This window comes from Rhincodon typus, chromosome 19 (assembly GCF_021869965.1).
Source record: "Rhincodon typus isolate 14 chromosome 19, sRhiTyp1.1, whole genome shotgun sequence".
Classification (NCBI taxonomy): domain Eukaryota; kingdom Metazoa; phylum Chordata; class Chondrichthyes; order Orectolobiformes; family Rhincodontidae; genus Rhincodon; species Rhincodon typus.
In genome coordinates this window covers 7114457-7138574 of record NC_063350.1, presented here as the reverse complement: position 1 = coordinate 7138574, position 24118 = coordinate 7114457, and the positions used below count along the sequence as shown (strand labels likewise).

Here is a 24118-nt window from a genome sequence, read left to right as displayed (position 1 = left end):
AGGCCCGAAACGTCAGCTTTCCTGCTCGGCCTGCTGTGTTCATCCAGCTCTACACCTTGTTATCTCTAACTCTGTCCTTGTCTGGTAAGTGGTTAACCCCTTCTGTTAGAGGCAGCAGCAGGATTCCAGGTTAAGGTTTTCATCTTCCCAGCCACTCTGGAGAGCTGTCTAAATTTGAGCGTGATGACTTTCTCCCTGTACTCTGAGGTCATAATGACTTGAGATGCAAAAAATGTCAGACTTTCTGCAGCTCAGAATACCTTGACCTTTTGGTTTTTCTTTGGATGTCCTGAAGCGTTGAACAATGTTGTAAACAGGAAGGTTCCTTTTATACCTGATGACAATTTAGGGGCGAGGCTGCATCTCCTGAATATGATGATCTATTCACCTAACTTAAAAGAAATGACTTGCATCAATACAATACTCTTGCTCTTCAAGCAATTTGCAACCAGCTGAATACTTTGAATTAGAAACAAAAATGCTGATCAGACAAGGCAGCATGTCTCCAGAGGCTTTTGTTTTTGATACTCTGCTAAAGATCACTCCTGGTCATTGTGTTGGGTAATGTGACAACTACCATGCACTGCATGATCCCACAAGTGGCCAAGAAATACCCAGATTGTTGGTTGAGGGATAAATATTGGTCTGGTCTCCAAGAGTTCCCTTGCAATGAAACAAGTGCTGCTACTATCCAGCTGAATGAGCAGACAGGGGCCATCCTCCAGGGTGGGATATTTCACTGCTGTATTGGAGGGGAGCTTAGGCTGAGATCATGTGCTCAAGCACTTGGAGTGGAACCTGAACCCACAGCACCTTTCTCTCGCGCTCGCTCGTGACAGCTGTCCACAGAACTGCAGTGAGTATCTGTACAGTGTATTTTGTGACCTATTTGGCACTTTTTTAAACTTACTGAATTGCTTCCAGTTGTTACCACTTTGTGGTTGGGTCTAGACTAAAACAATACCCCACTGACTAGTTCAACTGGGATCTTGTGGGAATGATATGAGCTGAGTTGCTCTGGGAGAGAGCTGGCATGTATCAATGGCACCCCCTTGTTTACAGGAGGCATTCTGTGATCCTATGGGATGTTGGATTCTCGATGTGACACTGCATTGCCGGGTGGGTGGTGTGCCACAAATAATTGGGGTTTGTATCTCAGAGATACTTTAGAAAGAGATCACACTGGCAAATGTCACTTTATAGATGAGCCATAGCGTAGAGCATGTCCTTGTACCACTTTCCCCTCCCTGCCTAGGAATTCTTCTTTTGCCGTGGACTTACTGACCCCCTTTCGAGCTGCTGCCATCGATGAGGTCTAGTGCTATTTACAGATCCAATGGAATGTAAACTCTCTAGATTGTGACGCTAAAGAGCTGTGCTTTCAGTTCAAAAGCTGACTCAGTATTTGACTGTGCTGGCAAGCCATTTGAATGAAGATGCTGGGGTCTTGATGGGAGATTTTCATATTTGTTGTACTTTGGAAATTCTATTTGTGGGCTGTATAGCAAGAGCAGGATCTGGTCTGTGTTCAGCTGCCACTCAGTTGAGCAGCATTCTGACTGAACATTCAAAAAAGCATTGAAGATGGATTCCCAACAGTGTGGTGTCCCTTTGACAAGAATCTGCTGAAAGGAAAGCAGCAAGGTATCTTGGTTTTGTGATTTATTGGTGAGTCTACTTGCTGAAGTAGCAGATTGTATGAAACCTCTGTCCTGTGACTTTTATTCTAGAAGAAAAATCAGTTTTTTTTTCTGGAGTGACAGTATTTTGGCACAGACTCCAGCTTCCCCTGTTAGGCCCTCAGGCCCAAGTGTCTCTCACCCTCCTGTGATCAGCCTTGACATGTTCTTTGTTTTACCAGGTATCAATGTACCCCTTCAAAACAGGGAGTGGTTGTAGAACATTCCTGCAACAGAATTCATTAAATTGTGCAGCAAATCCTTTTAGAGCAATTGCATTGCTATTCAAACTGATTTCCCATCTTCTCCCCCCCCCGCCACCCAGCTTCTTGAAAGGGACAGTGCACTCCATCCCCTAAACATTGGTCATGTTCCCAAACCAGGGCTGCTATATAATGGTACCAGGTTTTGCCTGTTGTTTTCGTTGCCTGTTGCAATAACCAGTGTTATGTTGAACAACAATCCAATGCCTCTAATCCCTGTTTGCTTTCCGTGATGGAAAGTACATGTTGCTGGTTTGCTTCAGTAACTTGCAAATGCAATAGATTTGCATAGTCATTTAACACCATGTCCCACTTGTCATAGTCACCTCTGGACACCTAGTTACCTCACTGCACTTGATTTTAATGATTTCCACTCCCCCACCCCGCCACAACTCCACACAGATCTAATCACGTGGGTAGCCTTTCTTTCAGGGAGTTGCTTTCCATAATTTGGAGACAACACAATCAATGCCTTGCAACTGTCAGGACATTCCAAAGCCCTCTTACAGTTGTCACTGTAATGCAGCAGGGTGGATGGGGTGGGATTGAGTCAATTTTCCCACAACAATGTGAAGATTCCTGGCTAAACCCTTTTGTAGCAGTGTTGGTTGGCTGAAAGACAGTGACTGTTGTTTGAAATCAGCTGGGACTTCTGCAGTTTATAATGTAGGTTCGTGGTGCCTAGATAGGTGTGTGTACACACACACACCCCTCCAGTACTGGCAGTTCTTACTATAATCCTTCTCGGTGCCTCAAGTGTGATGGTGGGGAAAGTCTAAACACCTTTTCTTGAGGCAAATAAGTTGAAGGGCCAGCATACAATTGGAGCCTCAGACAACCTCCACTTACTCCCTCGGTGCCTTGCAGATGTGTTAGAAAAGTTTTTCCCTCTGGGAGATGCTGTCTTTCATTCCCTCCTATTCCCCATCATTGAACTTCAGTTTCATTTGTGAATAATATGAATGTAGAAACCATTGTTCTGCCTGAGCAAGGTGATTGGAATAGCAGAGATAGTAGGAACTGCAGAAGCTGGAGAATCTGAGATAACAAGGTGTAGAGCTGGATGAACACAGCAGGACAAGCAGCATCAGAGGAGCAGGAAGGCTGATGTTTCGGGTCTAGACCCTTCTTCAGGGTTCATTTCTGAAGGGACGAGGCCCGAAACGTCAGCCTTCCTGCTCCTCTGATGCTGCTTGGCCTGCTGTGTTCATCCAGCTCTACACTTGATTGAAATAGCAGCCCAGTTTTATGTAGGAACAGTGATTTAGACACTTTGACCCTCCTGGCTACTAAGAGGCTTTTGTCATATTGTAGTTTGAGGAGGCTGAGTTGCTTCCTCTTGAACTGAGGAGGAAGCAAGGCCATGGAGTATCTTTGAACCCAGACTGAAAATTGTAGAACATCAGTGAGAACTATGAAGGATAAAAGGCTGCAGAAACATTAAGGAGAATGGTTTTGGAGCCTATCCTTGTGGAGGAAGGCTGACACATCCATTGCTCTTTTGAAAGAGCATGGGATTTTCCTTTTCCCACCCCATCCTGGTATTCTAGCCCACTTTTTTTTTTTATTCCTCAATCACACCAGATTACCCACTCGTTAGTGCTGTTAATGGGAGCTTCTTCTGCCCAAATTGGCTGCTGCATTTCTACAACAACGTGTACACTTCCAAGTGTTTGGGCATTGTGAATACAATTTTTATTCTTCCTAAATCTGCTAAGGAAACTTGTGTAGTGTGTAAATGCCCAACACAGTAGTAGCTATCCCCACCTCGAGGGTCTCCTTTTGAAGGAGAATGTTTAGGCAGATATGCCATGAGTCAGTCACTAAAACTGCAGACTGGTACTACAGACTTTTTTAGTGCCCATTCACCCAGGAAGGCCAAAACTAGGTCATCTAGTCTACAGAAGTCTTTTTGATGGCATGAAGATATGCCACCTTAATTTTTGTTCTTTTAGGGGGCACGGGGATGGGGAGGGAAAGAGATGCAGGGAGTGTAGAGAGACGAGGCAGTTCTCAATCTGAGATCAAACTACCAGATTCCTGACTGGCTTTTACTGGGAACTCTTGACTCTGTGTTTTTGTTTTTAAAAATGTCATTTTGTTTTGAAGGTACTGCCTGCAGATTAAATTTAATGGTGCTTTTGAGGACTGAGCTCAGAGCCTTTAATCCTCCTGCCATTGCTCACTTGCACTTGCTCTCAATCCAGAGGTCATATTTTAACTCCTTTCCAGTGGCAGGTAGTCACAATAGAGGGGGAAAGCCTTGTTAGCTCCTCTCTGCAGTGAAGTTGGTAACACCATTGCCTATTGCAAAAAACCCATTTGGTTTGCTAATGCACTTTAGGGAAGGAAATTTGCCATCCTTACCTGGACTGGCCCACACCTGATTCCAGATACATGAGGTTGACTAACTTCCCTCTGAGTGAGGAGGATTAACAAACGCTGGTCTAGTCAGTGAATCCCATATCCTGTGCATTCTAATGGTGGCAGGGGGAGGAAGAGAAGAAAAGCATCTTTTCTGTTCCACCACTTTAAGCATGTGAATCTGAGTCAGATGATTAGTCTTCCCTCCTTTGGCTCACTTTTTTGGTAGTTAAATAAAGCCATCTGACTATAGCACTCCTGCCATGCATAATCATCCAAACCTCCTGAAGAGTTTGCAATTAAGATTTTGTATTATACTTGTAATGTTTCAGAACCAAAATGTTCTGGTGCAGTAATAAACACAGCTCAACCATTTTTATAGCATGCATTTTTGATTGACTTGAGTTTTAGGACTTTTTTTTTTACAGTTGACACTTAGCCACTGATTGTTAGAACAGCTGACCAGAGACTTTGGTTTTTTGTTTTAATGGAGGCAGCATTTTAAGAGAAGAGAGAGGACTTTAGGGAAAGAATTCCAGAACTTGGGATCTGACAGCTGATGACTTGAATGTTGGAGTACAAGAGGCTAGAATTGTAGGGATGTAGATTATTATATGGAAGTAGGGATAAGGAGGGAGAATTGACGCCATCGGGAAAATGGATGGGGGTTTCCCGGTCCTGGAAATTTAGTGCAATATAAACAGTAATCTTATTTCAGAATTAAGGCAATAAGAACAGAGGAATTGGAATGCAAAGGTTTGTGATGTTTTACCACAAATAGTTGCTCAGTGTTAATTGGAGACCTTTTAAGAGGCAATTAGTGAGCAGAAAGTTAAAAGAAATGTTATTGGAATAGATGGTACCACTGAACCAGCTTCGCACACATGGGCTCCCTCCATATTTAAAACCTGTCGTTTTGGGTGTTCAGTACAATTGCAGAGGTGAAATCATGCACTGATGGAAGGGAATCTTTTGTTTTATGCTCAAAAGATCTTCCTACAGCTTGCCCGCTTAATCTTTAGACAACTCCTAGAAGATACAAGTCTGGACTTGAGGCATCAGGAGATAATGATGTGACCAGGATTGAAATGGAAAATGGTAGAGTCACTCCCCACGTGCTTGGCTTTTTTTTTTCAGAAGAAATAAAAGCACTCTAATTACTAATGGACAATGCCAAAGGAGTAGAAATACAAGGGCTCAATGTGGAACCCATTCCACTTAACATTGCAGCCATCAAAGTAAAAACAGGGTGTGGTTTGGAGAGTTGCCAGTCCTTGGCTTTTCTTTCATTTTCCTGGTAGCAAGAGAATGGGCTGGGTATTAGCAAGATCAAAGTATTGAGGTTAATCTGTGTGAAAGTAGCCAAGTTGCTTGGCTGGAAGAAGTAATTGAGTGAGCTATTATCCCTCCCAGTGTTGGTGAAATCTATCTCCTTCTCTATCTCAATTCTTGAACGCACTAAAGGAACCATCACCCTGAAGTCTGCAGATTCCCCCAACTGCACAAAAAAGCTACTCTTGTCACAACTCCAATAAATCCAACAGTGACCCAGAATGGCCTCATGTTCAAGAGCTCCTCTGTGGAAAGTGTTCTTATTTAAAATGCAGCTGAGTAATCTTTCCAATCAAAGCCTAAAGATTGAATATTTAAGCAGTTGTGCTTAGAGGGGAGAAACCAGGAATAATTGGAAACAAATGTATCACCCATTTAGAAGCTTGGTTTTGAAGTATGCAAGATGAGTCTGACATTTTCTTGTTTGTGTTTTTACTTGATTTACAAGTGCAGTAGAAATCTTCATTTCTACATACTCTTTTAGAATAGCCAGTTGCTTTCCCAACCACCTTTGTGTGAGAGTGTGATACTGTGCTGTCACCACCCAGTATGCAGGTTGTACTGGGCTCTCTTATCACTTGGTAAATGCAAATCGAACACCATTAACTTCAACTATTAACTTTTTAAACTCCCCTCTTGTGGAGACATGACATGACCCTGACTGTTTTTTTTCTAGAAGCCGAAAAGTCCATTCAACTGGGCTGTCACAATATCTCGGCCATATCAATTAAACCAAAAGGTTGATTTAATTTAAAAACTCAGGAGGGCTTAAGTGTTAGGCTTGGGAGAATGGGGACATGCAGTCCCCTCAGTGAGAAGAGGGAGTGTGGCCCCATTGGCCAATGCCTTGGTTGCTTGGCCTTGGAAGGAGTCTGTTTGGGTGTGGTGGGGGGTGGTGGTTCCTGGAGATTTGAACCTGACTCTGGTGACACACCGGTACCAGAGGAAGTCTCAGAGCACTCCCTTTTGCCTTCTAGCTGTTGACTTGAATTGGCTTGTACTGGCGTTGTTACAAACTTGCTGAATATATAACATAGCTTGCCCTTTTGAGGATGCTGCCTGATTCCAATGGCCTGGCATGTCTGGTGACAAAAGCCCCACAACACCTCGCTGCAGTGTTTAGACAATGGTTCATTATTTGCTATCCTTTCCACAGAGCAGTGCCTCAGGAGGTCAAACGTTTAGAAGTTTGCAATTTTTTTGACTTGTGTAGTCCCATATCCGAGAAATGCAGCAGGTCTGGCAACAAACAGCTAATGTTTCAGATCCAGTGACGACTCTTCAGAGTTCTTCTGAAGAAGTCACTGGAGCTGAAACGTTAACTCTTGATTTGTTGACAGATGCTGTCAGACCTGGTTTTCTTTTCCCAGCAATTTCTATTCTTGTTTCTGATTTCCAGCATCTGCAGTTCATTGTGGCGGGGGGGAAAAAACCCCTTCCGCATCAGATGTTTCTCAATTGCCCAGTCGGCAACAATGTGGTTCTCATACGTGCAGCATAGACAGTCTCTCGGTGACCCTTTCCATGTAGGAGGTGTTGATTGCAAAATGTGGGATTTTTATTTCATTTTTTTTCCCCCTCTATAAGCGATCCTGGCAGTAAACCAGCTGGAGGCCTCCACTGTTTGGCAACTCTTTCAATTGGGGAACCCTCCCCCGCCTCCCTCTGTCAATCGTTTTTTTTTTGTTTTATTTCTGGGAAGTTTCACAGCTTCATGGTTTGTTTTAGACTGTCCAAGCCTCTTGATCAAGCTGCAGCCTGCTCCAAGCACCCAGCTGTGACTGTGGTGCTTTTTATTTTACTCCACCTTATCACTATAATCCAGGTGTTTACTGCAGTTATGTGTTTATACAGCTGACATGAGGATGGTTTTAACTGAATTAATCTGGCAGGCTCTAATGAGCATCTGATTCCTTTAACTCGCTGCTTCGTTGTCACTGTTTGTTATGGAACAACAATTCAGTACCCTTATTTACAAAAAGTACAAAAGCATCTCTCAGCATTTCTGCAGGAGCATTATCAGATACTCTGTGAGCCACATAAGGACCTACTGGAACAGGCAATCAAAGTTGTGATCATGGCTGCATCTTTTTAAAGAGGGGAGATGCAAGACTTGACCTGGGCAGCTGGAGGCAGTTCAGCACAAGTGGTTGATGATTGATTGGGAGCTCTTTCAGCAAGTGACTATTGATGCTGGCTCAACTAACTTTAAGTCTGAGATAGATAAACTTTCTTTGTTAAGCGACGGTATTAATGGATATTGGCCAAAGGTAGGAGTATGTAGCTATTGGCCATGAATCAGCCGTGATGTCATTGAATGATAGAACAGGCCCAAGGGGCTGAATGGCATATCTTTTTTCCCCTATGAAAAACATCACAATTCTCCATCTCTGTAGCCATGACACCCAAGGCTAATTGGCCAGGGTTTCTATCTGAGGGAGGGTCACCAGACCTGAAAGGTTTACCCTGATTTCTCTCCACACATGCTGCCAGACACACTAAGCTTTTCCAGCAATTTGTTTTTGCTTCTATCTGTTCTGAGACCCTGCTCACTATTTGCAATGGCAAAACCATTAGCACTTGATGTCAGTGTTTACAAGACTGTCTCATTCTGACATCTCATTTGGGAAGACAATTTGGCACAAGGGGAAAATATGACTTGTACAAATTATCATGAATAAGGAAGGTATGTTGCAACTCTGGCTCAATGTTCTAAACACATTGTGAGTAACTTTGTAGTCACTGACACTTCATCAGTGAGTTAACTCCATTGTGTAAAGTTACTTCCCCCACATTCTCTGCAATTAACTTGTGTTGTCTGTTATATTGTCTAAAAGGGATGCAACAGTTACCGCTGACCCACTGATCACTTTGTTTTTGTCAGCCTGATCTTGGTGGATAGCAGAAGCATGGGGCTTGAGCTGCTCTCAACTGATATACCAGTGCAGCACTTAGGAAGTACTTCACTGTTTACTTACTTAAAGTGCTTTTTGTGTAGAGAGCCAATCTGTCCCATAGTGGTTCTAACTTTAAGTTCTCCCTAGCATCCTGGTCAATGTTTAATCCTCCTCCAACATCAACTCAATTAACTGATCAACATCACATTACTGTTTAGTAGGAGCTTGTTCTGTGCAAACTGGTTACCCCTTATTCTATTGTGACAAAATACTTCATTGGCCAGAAAGCACTCTTTTTAGAATGTTTTTATGATGCTACATAACTGCAAATATTTTTGTTTGAAACCTGTTCTTGCTGCTTGGCTGTCTCTTTACACTCTACATCAGAATTCAGTGTAGAGTGAGAGGTGGCAGAATTAATTCATGTTTTGAGATCTGAGCATTGTTAATAGCAAATGTTAGATCATGAAATAGTTTAAACAGATTAGCCATACCACCCAGCTGTCAATTCAGTGTGGAGCAGGAGGAACAGCAGCATGAGGAGCAGGAGAGTTGACATTTCAGGTCAGTACCCTTCATCCGAAACAGTGACTCTCCTGCTCCTCTGCCTGACCTGTTGTGTTCCTCCAGCTCCTCACTGTATTGACTCTGACTCCAGCATCTGCAGTTCTTGCTATCTCCATACCACCTGGCTGTACAGGTTATGTTTCATGAAAAATAAATTTGAGATGTTTTGAGGTTTTATACCTTGCACTCCAGGACAGTTTGTGAGAAATACCAACCTAAAGGGGAAAACCAGATTTATACAGAGGACAGTACTGCTTGACAAATAGACCCAATGGTAGAGATACTGGGGACTGAAGTGGTGCCTCAATATCCTCCTTTATGAAGAACAGGTTTGAAACAAATTGACTATAGTTTATGCACTTCTTTCTTTTTGCGTCCAGTTGTTTTTTATGAAGCAGTTCTGAATCAAATCCCTGTTATAATGTACTGATTTGCACACATCCCAACTCTTCTAAATGTTAACCCCATGTGACACCAGGGTTTAATTAACTATGAAGTAACCAGGCTGGGTGTACAAGGGGTGCTTGGGGAAAGTAAATTCCCATTTGCTTTTTCATAAGCTCTTTGCTGTTGCTTGCTGATGGAATGTTACATGTGTGTCTGTCAGACTGGGATGTAACTCTGTCCATGTCTATTTTTAAATCTGCCATCTCCTTCTTCCCCACACTGCTATGTTGAGGCTTTCCAAAGCACATTCACTGCCTTCTCCCATTGGGCTAGTGCTCCTAGCCTGTGCTGTCTTCATTCCTTGTATGTGGTGGACATCACCCATTAGCTCCTGCATTAAGAGGCACTTTGCTGATCTCCAGTGGGAATCCTGGCTGATTTCCTCCCTTTTTGGTCAAGTGAAGCCTAATTGTATCAGTCAGTTCTTAGCTTTGTCTGTGATCGCTTCGACCCACTTTTATACATGGGATGTGAGGTTGATCTTAATTCTACCAATTTCCAGTTTCATTTGAGTGCTGATGTTAACATGGCACAAGTTAATGCTCCAATTATTTGCCCTTAATGGGTTTTGCGAATAATGATTGGAAAATGTCAGCAATTTGCTGGTGGTGGCTAATAAGTAGAGGGGGAACACCATGCTGTGGTGGTAGGGGAGGCAGGGGGAGAAAAGCCATTCAGTTGTAAGAGGATTTCTGAATATGGGATTGAGGGGTTGGGTTGGGTTGGAAAGGAACACCAAGTGTGGAGAACTGGAAACAATTCAGCTTACAAATGGAGGTCAGTACGCAGTTCCCCAAACTGTCCCTAACTCTACATTGCATTAGTCACAACTCTACGCTTGTGTCAAACCACATCTCTCATTGTGAACAGGTTCTGACTCTTGTAGCGGGCTGAATGTTGTACAAGACTGGTAGGAACCAAACTCCCAGTAGTTTGGTTACAGTAAGACAACGCAATTTACTGTTCAAAGCTGACTGTCCACTAGTATGGTGAAGTTTCCCACCAGATGGGAGATAGAGTACAATATTCTCCTGTTTGGTGCTTGAAGTGTTAATATGGGCACAGTGGGATGATAAATATGCAGGTCAATGGTTTAATTGATTTCTGTGGTTCTAGGTCACATTTTTAAGCAGCTTTATATTTTTAAAGTAACAAATTGTATTTGATTCGGAAGATTCTGGCAGAGCAGAAAGATCTGTCCCTCCTGCCTCTCTTGTCATCTTCTCTTGTTGCATCAGTAACTAGGTATATACATTTTATAAAGAGTTTCCTGTTTACTGCCTGATTGGAATGTTTCTGCTCCAAGCAGCAAGAATGTAGCACTTGTTTCGGTTTTAGCATGTGATTTTTTTTTGAGCTTGTGCTAGACTGACCTTGTTGGGAAGGAGAGAGCAACAGGCAGAAAACAAAAATTTCTCATTCCCAAATGCTTTTCTCAAGAGTGAATTTAATATAGTTTGAATGTGTGGGGCTAAATCCCCTGTGTTTAACTTAAGCATTTAGTGCAAGATCTAATTCCTGAAATTTTGTAAACCCTCTACTGATGTTGTTGTTTTCTCTTTGTTTTTTGTTTTACCTTGATACAGCAAAAGTCATTACTTTCGGAAAGGAACCACTTTGATAATCCAGAGGGTTCAGGGTTCCCTGGACGAAACAAACTTCAATATCCTTTCTACGAGCAAGAAGAAGGTTCTGGTTTCGCCTCTGGAGATGACCATGATCTGGGTAACTACCTTTTTTATTTCTTGATGTGTAGGTGTTTGTGATGCTCCAGGGTAACATCTTCATTTTTCTAAAAAAAAAACATGTCTTTGGAATAAGAGCAACTTTCCATCTGGACTTGCATTTTCAAAAGTGGGAATGAAAACTTAATAGTTGGTGACCAACTTCATTCCTCAGTTCTAAAAGTTTTTAGTTGTATCACAACAGTCTTGGCTTTTTAAAAGTTGTAGCCTATCCTCCAATTTTCCCTGAATTCTGTATGTGTAGGCTACAAATTACACATAATCCCCTGGACTGAAGGATATGAATTGAATCCAAACATCCAGTCATCACTACTTCTGGTGAAACGCAGTATTGATGTGATTTGTGCCAAGTATGGCTGTAAGGATCTAATAGATCCATCCCCCCCATCCCCAAACCCCCAGTGCTCATATACATCTGTAATAACTCTGATTTCTTTCCAATCTGTTTGAGGATTAAAGGCTGTTAGGAATATTAGACCTCTGTTCACAACTATCTGCTGCTAAACCACAAACTGTTTCAATAGCTTAGAATTCTGGGAGAAATTGTAAATTGTGGTTTTTGTACAGCTTGGTTTACACTTCTGTAATCATTTTTGTTGATCTTTTTTCCACTTGTGTATATACACAATTCCCATTTCCTCCTTTTTTGCTCTTGTTAACTGCTCTTGTTTACAAGCAAATATTTGTGGTCAAACTGTTTCCAAGCTCATTCAGTTTGTTCCAAGAGAGTACTTTTCTTTCTAAATCTCAATCCTCTTTATTTAATGACCATCCAGAACATCTCTCCACATTGATCCCAATGTGTTACTGCAGGCTGAGTTCGTATTTAAACCCTACTGGAGAAACAAGACTGCTTGTTTGTGGAATATATGTGTCACTGACAGGACTAAAAAACATTAACTATCCTTGATTTCCTTTTTTTGTCTTTGATATTTTTATCTACCCTGAATGCAACAGGATATTTCTAAAAGTTGTCAGCCAGGCCTCAAGTATAGGCCCACATTGGAGCAGAATAGCCTTTCCATTCAACTCCATGTCAAGTTGTCATAAGATGAGGGGCACCTGAAATGGTGATTCATCTTGAAATGAAAGGGATTCCTGTTGATGGATTGTGCTAGTGAGTTGACTCTCTGTTAATTTCACTTCCAAACTGAATGTCTAACATTTAGAGATCCCCACTGTAACCCTATTTTTAAGCACTTCTTTTCACATTTTACCCTAACGTAGGATTTTTTGAGTTTTCCGAATAGAGTAGCTCTCAAGTGCTTCTGATTTGAACTAGGGGTTTTTGACCTGTGGTTGCTGTGTCAGAATTCAGAATGGCTGCAAGATTGTCATATCGTGGGTTCTCTTCACAGCAGCTGATGCCAGAGGAAGTGGTTTCAGTGAGGGAGCGCACTGTTTGCTGCTGAGCCAAGGCTTACAACTTCGAGTTACTGTAAAACCTGTAACTGCGTGGGGTTTTCCATCCTATCTCTCTCGCGCTACACTTTCCACCCCTACCATTTATCACTACACTCATTCTCTCTTTCTCACATCAGCACACAGTGGAAATTCCAACCTCTCTGAGAAACTGCAGAGACTCACTTGCAATTGACATTGCTAGGAAATGAGTCACTGCTTTTTTAAACTTGATTCTCTCTGGTGAGTCAGCACTCAGTAAGGTTACTGTAAGCCTAAATGCACACTCAAATATTCTCCTCCTTCCATTAAACATCATTCATTCTATTTCCAAATATCATTGAGACCTCCAGTGCACTATTTAAAATAATTTTGCAATCACTGCCTCCTTTTGCCCTTAATTCTTGACTTTAGTTGGTTGCAAAATGAAAGCTCCAAATAATGGCAGTTACTGAGAGCCTCCAAAGCCCTCTTTACTGCAGTTGCAGTATTCAGTATTGTGTGCTAGCTACCTTGTATTTTACTGTATCAAACACACTTCACAAATTTTGAAAATTTGCTGCCCAGTCACCCCCTGCATTTCTGTACAGAATATAAAGCCCAGTTCTCAAAGTCAAATTGCTGGTTCAGGTCTCTCTCCACTGAACAGCAAGCTGAAGAAATGTGAATGTTATTACTGAACTGGACAGACTGAGGCAAATAGCATCATATGCTGGACACTGTCTCCCCAGAACATTTTTTTTTAATGAAAGGACTTGTAGAGCCACTGTATATTATTCAGTTTGAGTCTGACATTGCTCCTTTGGCATTTGCAAATTCATAATGGCTAACCTGTTGATCTTTCTCTTACAGATGATGGTCAAGGACCAATCGATGATGAGGTGAGATGTGCTCCATTCTTTAGCTGTCATTCAAGTTATGAAACTGTCCTCTGTAAAAATCAGAGTATCGTGAAGTCAAGGGCACCCAGAAGTAGGACTAATTCCCATTAGCCCCCTGTGGAGATTGGAGAATAGTACCAGTAAACTTCATTGGATCCCCACTGACCTTGGCTTTGGTTGCCAAATTCTTGAAACCAATGAAGTTGCAACAGCTCTAGCTCAGTTGTAAAGCCAATCCCACTGCGGCTCTGTTTCTACAGTGTTGTTGTACTGCCCACTGCAACATCAGCTCAATGTTAGTGTGTTGGCACCAACGAAAGGCAGTCTGACTGGAGCAAGGTTGGGGTTGTCAAATGATCTGCATTCCCAGCTCCATGAGCAAATGGCACCACTGTCACTGAGCCACACTGCTCAGGAAGTGCCCATCACCAGCAACTAAGGTAAGCTGGTGTCACAAGAATTGGCAAAACTGGTCACCAGCTCCCAGGCAGAATGCCAACTTGTGGCCTTCCAACAATCTGTTTTGGGTAAGGGCAAAGTATGACCCAGTGCATTGGGGGGTAATGTGAGATGGATGCCAAGTCAGTGGTCCCAAAATATAGAAGCCAGAACACTCTGGGAGTGGGAAAGGATTAACTTTAACGGACTTTTCTCATTGATCCTAGGATGATGAAATGGACAACCATATTGACGAAAGTGATGAGGATGTCATCTCTGAAGTAGAAGATCCCATTATCAGCAATGAGGTGCTGCAGAGGAACAACGCTGTACCACAGGAAGACATCAGTAACCAGGTTGCTATGGCAAGCACAAATAGCAGCAGTGTCTTTGAAAGTACAGAGATGCTTGCAGGTACGGACTACTGCCATAGTGTATAAAGCAAACTTCCTAACCAACCAGCATGTTTGGAAATGGAATACTTATGTCCTCCCTACCAAACAAACTCCATAGTAATAGGCCATTCAGCCCAACTGTTGAAGGCTCATACAGAGCAAGAAACCTCCCTTCTCATCCTCCTTGTTTTGTAAAGTTTTTTTTCTAAACAGTGAGAGTTGCCTTTGTTAATTCTTGCAATTTAAGAATTCCACATTCTACTATTTTTTTAACAGTAAGTACCTTTCCCTCCTAAACTTCCTTTTTGTCACTAGTGTTAACATTTTTTTGTATTGATGACCCTGAAGTTCTGGTCTGCCCTCTTTTAATATCCATCTGCCCTGTGTTTACCCAATCAAACACTTAAATCTTTTTTTTAAAAAGATTCAGTCACTGTTCAGTTTTAGTACAGAATACAGCTTCAGTATCTGGAGCTATAAAAATTGTGGGTTCAAGACTCACCTCAGCAGTGCTGAATCCAAACTGATACCTTACTGAGAGAGAGTGTCAAACCCTGTCTGAGTCTCAATTTCTGGCTGAAATGTAAACCTGTCCAGCTACTGTTGGGTGACTGAAAATGATCCTACTTCAAAAAGATGTATTGGAATGTGCTCTTCAGATATCCTGGTCATTACTATTTCCCTTGACATCTGAAACAGATCTCATCTGGCTTGTCTTGTGGGAGTGGGAAGGTCATTCAGTTGGCTGGTTGTGACTTCAGACTGAAGCCAACAGAATGTTCAATCCCCGGATGGGCTGAGGTTACTGTGAAGGACCCTCCTTTTCAACCTCTCCCCTCAGCAGAGGTGTGATGACCATCAGGTTAAACTGCCACCAGTTGTCTGAGAGCACAGCCCTATGGTCTGATGAGACTATGGTGACTTGTAAGTGCTTGTTTGTGCAAACTGACCGTGGCACCTTTTTTCAGAAGATGTGCTGCATTGACTGTAAAGCAATTTTGTTATCCTGAGGTGATGAATGGTATAGTTTAATCTGGTGTATGAGGCATGTTCAAAGCTACACTGACCACTTTTTGTTTTAAATTTTGTAGCAATGATTGCTGGTGGTACAATTGGCCTTCTGTTTGCCATCCTTCTCATCCTGCTGCTCATTTACCGTATGAGGAAGAAGGACGAAGGCAGCTATGACCTGAGCAAAAAGCCAATTTACAAGAAGGCACCAACCACTGAGTTCTATGCATAAGCTTCATCTGTGCCTGAGCTTCTGAACAACAGACTTTGTATTCTTTCCAAGAGCTTCCACCTTAACAAGACAAAGACAAAAGTGGAGACAAATTCAACTGTTTTAAAATCTTTTTTTATATATAAAACATGCATTACCATGCGTGTATTATGTATATTTAAAAAGTCCACTTTTTTAAATGCTGGAGAAATGTTATGTAACCCAGATTAAAAGATTTAAGGCATTTTGAAATGTAAGAGCCTAGATATAAAAAGCAGCCTAGTCTGATTTGCCTGCAGTGAAATATTTTCTGCCACTATATGAGGGGGCAAACAAAGAAAGGTTTCATATCTTTGAAATTGTAGCTGATATTTAGTTCTCCTATTCTTTGGGCAGGCAGGAAAATTGTGGCTTCTTGCTGAAATCCTTGGATAAACACTAATTGGCGGTTTATCAGCCTTTAAGAACCACAGATGTTTTTCTACCACTTTTTAAAAATAAAACTTAGTTTTAACCAATGGACCTCTTGCATGGTTTCTCCCTTCTTCTTTCTCCCCCCCCCCCCCCCCCCCCCCAACAATGCAGAATTGCTTCGTTTTCTCATCCCCCAATAAATTGGACATTTAAAAACAGATAGGTTAGATATTTACTTAATCATTGTTACCTTTACGGTAGTATTTTACTATAAACACATAGCATACAATTTTGTTCCTATAACACCACTGTCAAGAATTCTGTAGAACTGGTTCTAACTAAAATCTTGTGCTTTTTTTAAAAGAAAATAATTTATCTATCTTAAAATATTTTAATTGTCACCGCTTGTTTCATTTATTTCAAGGTGTGATTTTCTATTTGTAAAATGTTTAATTCTAGGATGTACCTTTCTGCTGTTTGTATCATGAGCAATGACAATATTTACAGTTGAGTTTCATACTGGAACAGTCACTTTTAGCAACATGTGCAATGCAGCACAACTTCAAGTTCTGTATTACATAACAGCTGCTGTGAAAGGTGTAGAGTAAAAGATTTCCTATTTTCTGAAATTTTTTTGCTTCAATTTAACCCAATTCCTAAAAATCCCTTCCTTACATCCTGGGGATGTACAGACGCTACATGCTGATGACTTTTGACCCTTAAATCTCCCAATAACTTTGACCACTGCCTGTATTGTTGCTAGGAGACAGAAGATTCTGTGCAAGAAAGATGCAAAATGTCAAACACCAGTTCAAGTTCTTTTGTTGGGTACTTGAAGATTTTTAAATTGCATTTCTCATTTGTACACCAATTCTGACTTTTTTTTCTGCGGGTGAAATTCCAGCTCTGTATAAATCATAGCATGTTGACCTCGAGCTTTGCAGTTTTACTTTTTAATGTCATTGCAGTAAGTGAACTTGAGAATACACTCCCTTGACATTTAGAATGATTGATTGATTTTTGTTTTTAAAAAATGTTTTCAAGTGCCAAAAGTTTTTTTTTGTGCTTTGCCATTAGGAAGGAAGAACATGAGCTCTTGCCTAAACTAAACCTTTAGTTACATACAGTTGTATTTGTTTTTCTTCCAATGGGAGAGAATTTATGGATAAATTTTATAGCTAAAGCATCCTTCTCTATTGCATGTTTGCAGCTGGCAGATCCTGTAATGCAAAAAGGATTTCAATATTAATGTTTTTTCCTTGCTCATACATTTTTCATAGTAATTTCATAAAAACACTAAAGCAGTTCCTTCAGATCTCCTGTGGTAATGAGCTGAGCTGACATCCGCTTGAAACCAAGAAATCTACTAAGCAGTGTGTTGATTGGTGCTAGTACCCTGTCAAGGGGTCAAACTTTTTGGGTAGTCCCTCCTGAAACAACTTTGTCTTTTTGTGATTTAAAGCTTCTCGTGCAGCTTTTGAGAAAGCTCTCACAGGTCAATGTTGACCCAGTACAGAGGTCTGTTATAGGATAGGTTGATTTGATATTTTGTGGCAAATGTATATTTTGAAGGAAGAGAAATTTTAGACAAGGATATTGGTGAACTTGGCAAAAGATAATGGGGTTTTTAAAGCCTTAACCAGAGTTTTCATTCCACTAATGTGGAAAGCTTTCACCGAAAGATCCTTCAATCCATTTTGAAGCCTACAGGATTTTCCCACCATGAGCTGCTAGTTATTCTGCAAACTATTCCGATTCATAATGTGTTTTTTTTTAGTTTCCTAGATGAACAACAAAGGAGGTGGTCAAAGGCTATGATGCCTTTTTCAAGCATTGACCTTTTCTCAAAGCCTTGATAGATCTGTGCCTTTGCAAAGGCAGTAATACTATTTGAGGCAGCCGGCATCCTCCCTTGCCACAAGAGAAGCCACTTTGTGTTTGGCATCTGTTTTGAGGGTTCGCTTTAGTTGATGTAATAGTATGTGGCCAAAGCTTGATGCCATTCTTCAACTGATCAGTAAATGGGATGGGAATCTAAGTCTCTGTTTTTCATAGCAGTCTGTCTCCCAAAACGCTAAGTCTTCATATACTGGCTCCAGTATTTTGAGAAATGCACCTGGGTACAGGGCTCTAGAAAAAAAGTATAAATAAAGTATAATGTTTCTTTGGTTTTTCAATAAAACTATATTTTGGTACATAAAATTTTCTTGGTTTCTTTTGGATTATTGGTGTAAATACTAATAGCAACACTTTAATGCCTTGATGTAGGGGGTGGGATTAAAAGTTTTATAAAAAAAAACCTATATATGGAGTATACCAGAACAAACTCCATCCCCTACTCTTTGTATATTGTGGAGCCAACTGGTGGTTATTGACTTTGCACCAAGGGTGGCTATATGCAAATTAAATCTGTCAGAAAACCTAATTGGAGCAAGAGGTTCAAGCAATGACTATTTTTCAAGCTGGACCTCTTCTTTTTAAGTGAATTTTCATTCCTTATCTTTTTGATGAGTTTCATTTCACTGCAGAGTACAAAGCCTTTTGGGTAAGAAGGGATCTTCCTGCACTCTGTGTAGTAAGTCATTACCTGCTCGTTTGAAGGGGTTTGAATGGCTTGAGTTGGGAAAAGCATTGGAACAGCTTTTATTGTAGCACCTTGTTTCCCTGTTAGAGCTTGAGGCCACATACATTAAGGCCTTGCTATTGCAGGAGATGGAGGAGGAAACCCCATAAGATTTTGTGATGCCACCACCTCTTATGGGATTAATTAGGGGAAGGAGCAATAGCCACCATGTTTCACTCATGACATTCCAAGTGTGATCTGTGCTGAAATTGGTGCGGTGTTTGGAAATTCTAACTATTGAGCAATGACTGGTGGTTGCAACACAACATCTAACTTCAGGGTGTTCATACAGTGAACACCTCTTGTATATGCAGAATCCACACTGGTCTATTGTTTTTTTTTTTCTAGTGCTCCACTTGGTAACTTCCAGTGCATTTTGTACAGCAAAGGGGGAACCATTTTAACCCAACTCACCTGAATGAGGTAGCACACCAGTTTTGCATCCCTCCCCAATATTGCCCTCCATGGGCTTGAAATAAGCTGGCAAAACAATGCGCCTGATCCTGTTAGTATTCTGAGAGGCAAGTTGGCTTAAAATTACTCTGCAAATGATCCCAACTGTCGGAGTACCAGTGGAAAGCCTGTAATTTGTCTTCCTATTGACTAATTGTTTGCAGAAAAGGTGATTTGCTATTTTCAGATCTGTACATATTCATATATTTTAATTTGTTCTGGATTTTTTAATGTATAAATAAAACATATCTTTACACAAAGCTGGGGTCATGGTTTTTTCTTCAGTATTTGTACAAATGCAAGTCTTCTGTTTTACTAGTGATTCTGGCTGCAAATTGCTTTGCCACATCCAATGAAGTTAGGCTTTTTTTTGATATTGTGTTTGGAATGCAGAAATTCTAGCAACTGAAATCTAGCTGTGCAAGACAAGCAACACAAAGTGCTAGAGAAACTTGGTAGGTCTGTTACCAGCTGAGGGAGGTTACTGTTAGTGTTTTGAGTCTGACAGCTTTGGAGTTCTGTAATGTTAACTTTTTTTTTGTTTCTGCACAGACCTGCTGAATTTCTCCAGACACACAACAATGTGGGAGCAATCCTACAGGTCTGTGCTGGAGAAACTTGGCTTTCTCTCCAACTTTTTCCCCCAGATTTCCAGCATGTGCCATTTGTTTTGAGTCTCCAGCATTTTGTTTTTATAGCAACATGATAATGACCAGGTAATAACTTTTTTGTAGTGAAGGTTACAAATTGCCTAGGCCACGGGAGAATGTTCTTTGAAATAGTGACCATGGGAATCTCCAGCTTAATGAGTAAATTTGGACGCTGTGTTGAATACCTTTTTTTCTGAAAGGTGTCACTGATGTAGTGGTTCAAATTCTACTATCCTCCCCCGAATTGGTGCTCGTCCTGTGCTATAGCATACCTCCAGATGCTTGGGGACCACACTTATTGGTCATAAGCCATTTGCTACCTGCCACTGCCCCTCACCACCACCACCACCACCAACCCCCATGGATTGGTCAATAAAATGTAAATTTATATTAACAGCAAGGTTCTGAATTGGAGTCCATCAGAAAACTTCTTGAAGTGGTGGACTCCCCAAAGAGAAAAGCAACTTTTGCCAATAGGAATAGGCCATTCAACAAGCTCATGGCAGATCGAATGCTTCAGTATTTTTTACTCTCTCCTTCCCAATGACCTTGTACACCACTAGTAATCTGAAATCTTATCAAACTTTACTGGCCAAAATAGTCAAGAGTGCACTTCTGCAGTCCAATCTGATGGAGAATTCCAAAGTTCATGACTGAATTTTTTTTTTTTTTTTAAAATGTCTCATCTCAGACCCGAGTGACCCACCCCTCCACCACTTTTAAATTCTACACCCAGTTCGAGACTCCCCAACCAAGAGGAACCTCTTAGCTGTATCTACTGTCTATTTTAAGTATTGTAGGTACAATGAGATTAGCCCTTTCTCTTTGAAGCTCCCAAATAGAAGGTCAGTTTGTCCAATCACTTAGATTCTCCCACCATCCTAGGAGCAAGTCTGGTCAACCTCCTCTGACTTTATTGAGATACGGAGATCGAAACTGCACATGGTAGTCTAGATGTGGTCTAGTTGAGCTTCTATACAATGGAAGCAAGATTTTGGTGTGGACTTGATGGGCTGAATGGCCTGCTTCCACACTGGGGATTCTATGTAACATAGAAATTAGGAGCAGGAGTAGGCCCTTTGAGCCTGCTTTGCATTCACTATGATCATGGCTGATCATCCATCTCTGTCATTTTCCTGCTTTTGCCCCAAATTCCTTGGTGTCTTTAAAATCTAAAAATGTATCTGTCTCCATCTTGGATATATCCAGTGCCCTGACCTCCACCGCCTTCTGTGGTAGATAATTCCACAAGAAGTCAAGGGGAAGGTGAAGGGTTTTTTCCACCTAAATCTGGAGAATGAGTGTATGGAATCCTGATTTTGAGTCCACCGGTTTTGAATGCCTCTACTCAAATGGCTTTGTTCGTTTGTTTGTTGTAGCTCTCCCATCAATTGGTGCTTCACCAATGGACTGTAACCCAGGGACTGGAGAATATTGGCTGATGCAATGGTGTTGCACGAGTGAATGTACCTAGACTCTTATAAGAACATAAGAACTAGGAGCAGGAGTGGGCCATCTGGCCCCTTTAGCCTGCCCCGCCATTTAATAAGATCATGGCTGATCTTTTTGGGACTCAGCTCCACCTGCCCACCCGCTCACCATAACCCTCTTCCTTCCAGGTCTAGCTTTCTGTCAAAATTCAACTCTTTGACATTATCTGCACAGGAAAAGTGCTCAGTGTAGTTTCTTCAAGACAGCTTGAAAGAATTTTTTATTCACTCGAGGGTTGCTGGCCATGCCCAGCATTTATTGCCTGTCCCTAGTTGCCCTTGTGAAGGTGGTAATGAGCTGTCTTCTGGAACCACTGCAGTCTGCATGCTGTAGCTAGACCCATAATGCCCTTAAGGAGGGAGCTCCAAGGTTTTGACCCAGTGACAGTGAAGTTGCAGAACACATAACCTAAGGTTATGGGGTTTTCAAAATGCTTTCAATGCATAAATAGTAAAACATAGTTTTCCATTCATTGGTGACTGCAGAGAATTATTGCAAGGAAAAGACAGACTTTGAAGAAATATTTTCACACAAAATTATTTTGATACAATTAGCATTGGTGATCATTAAGACAGAGGCTAATAGAACATTTCAAAGGGATTTGAAAAGCCAGCATATTGAACAATGTTGGGAAATAAAGGACTCTGACCCATTTGGAATTTATTCATGAAATGCAGTGACTGTCATTATGACAATGAAAACAAATTATTTATTGATCCAAGGATTTTGATAAGAATGTTACCATGTAAAGAATGCTCTGGTGACTAAGCACAAACCTGGACAAAGAAGTAAGCTTCACGGAGCATTTTAAGGAAAGAAAGCCTCTGCATTTATATAGTGCCTTTCACGACCACCCAACATCCTGAAGTGATTTGCAGTCGTTGAAGTATCTTGATAATCTAATCAGGTTGTAAAAGCAGCCAATTTGAACAAAGGAAATACCCAGAAATAGCAATGTGAAAATGATCAGATAATTTGTTTAGACAATGCTTATTGAGGATTTAAACAAACTCCCCCAGTGCTCCTTCAGAATAGTGTCTTGGTTCTTTCACATCATATGAGAGAACAGTCATATCTCAGCCAAAAGATTGTGCCTCCTACACTGGATTTTTGAGCTGCAGGCCCAGAGTGGGACTTGAACCTATGACCTCCTGACTCAGACAGCTAGCTGAGCTGCAGTTGACACAACAATGCAAGGTCCACAGAAAGTCAGGGAGAGGTTTAGGGAGAGAATTCCACAATTTAGTGCCTGTATGGGCAGAGCAGATCCTCTCAAAATATATTAAGAAAGTAGCCTAGATTCTAACTTTTTCTTAATAAAAACCAAAACTTTTTCTTGTTTTACAGGTAAATGTGAAGTACTGTGTTCCAGGTGCAATTTGATTGGTTAAATTACTCAACGTTCAGCAAAACACAATTTGTTTAAATACTATAGTTAAAATACAACCAAAGAAAGAAGAACTGGAATAATTTAACTCTATGGAAAATTTAACAGAATAATAGAAAAAGTAACTATTTCTAATTAGTTGTTCCAATATAGGAACATTCGATAAACACAGCCTTGGCAATATTGCAAATTCAGAAAACAGATTTATCTCACATGCAGTTCTCTAATCCAGGAGGAAAGACAATTGTGAGAGAGCGAGTGTAGCAGTCGGGGGAGATTCACTGCCTTCCAACCCTGCTGACACCCCAGCAACAACTGCTGAGAGCTAAAACTAAAGATCCTGGGTCTGAGAGAACTTGACCTCACCCACTCAGGCTGCTTCTATTGTTCCAACTTAAAAAAAAAACTTCAAGGCCTCACAAGTTGTTCATCTTATCACAAACTGTTCGACACCTGACCCCCAATCTCTCTCTCTCTCAAGAAACCAGGACAAAACATACGTCTTATAGCCACAGTTTTGTCACAATGCCGAAGCAATGAAGGCACTTCAACCAAGAGCAAGCTGATGAGAATTGGAGATGTGCGAGAGGCCAGAATGGGACGATGCTGAAATCTCAGAGGGTCGTCAGGCTGGAGGAGGTTACACAGTTTGGGCGGTGGGGGGCACGAGCAGGGTGATGAGAGGATTTGAACCTGAAAAAGAGTGTTTTAAAGCTGTGGCATTTCCAGACCAGGGTCAACTTAGGTCAGCGAGCATAGAGGTTGAACTAAGCTCAGTGCAAGCCCACAGATTTTTGCAATCAGTTTGCGTAAAGGAAGATCTGACAAACAGCAGTTGATGAAAGGCCAGTGAACCTTTCTCTTGCAGCACTCAGTAAGCATTGCGCCGGAATGTAAGTTTAGATTGTGTGGTGAATTCAGAGAATGAGAATTGAAACCCACAACCTCTGACTCATAGGCGAGAATCTTGCTGGCATTAATGAAGTTGTTACAGATTTATGGTTGTTACATTTGCACACATTGTTATATTTACTCACCTTCCCCGTAAAGGCTAGTCTCACCCTTGTTATATTTTTGTGGTTTCCTTTAGCCGAAAAGCTCAAAAGGTTTCACTAGTTGACTACTGGACACGTCTGAATAGCTATCAAATCCCAGGCTGCCTGAAGTTCACACAAATGAAAACCGAAAGAACTGCGGATTCTGTGAATCAGGAGCAAAAACAAAGGTGGTGGAAAAGCTCAGCAGGTCTGGCAGCATCTGTGAAGGAAAAAACAGAGTTAACGTTTCGGGTCCGGTGACCCTTCCTCAGAACTGGGTTCACACTAATGAAGATGAGGGATTGAGGCCTCAACACAATTCTGTTTGGGGCACCAATATTCTGCCAGTTAGAGAACATATCTGTTATCACTGGTCTTTAGATCCGGTTAGCCAATTTCCAAATATTCAATCATTTGCCTTCAGTTCCTTGA

General features: G+C 41.3%; 1 protein-coding gene across 2 annotated transcripts in view; it reads left to right on the top strand.

The window, feature by feature from the left end:
- Nucleotides 1-19381, top strand: part of sdc4 (syndecan 4) — a 26267-nt gene extending 6886 nt beyond the window's left edge. For both annotated transcript variants that reach the window (XM_048608223.1, XM_020522225.2), the window contains 4 exons: nt 11136-11274; nt 13548-13576; nt 14242-14428; nt 15501-19381. In XM_048608223.1, the coding sequence (XP_048464180.1) occupies nt 11136-11274; nt 13548-13576; nt 14242-14428; nt 15501-15652 (507 nt within the window). In that variant the 3' untranslated portion in view covers nt 15653-19381. The remainder of the gene's footprint in view (nt 1-11135; nt 11275-13547; nt 13577-14241; nt 14429-15500) is intronic.
- The last annotated feature ends 4737 nt before the right edge of the window (nt 19382-24118 follow it).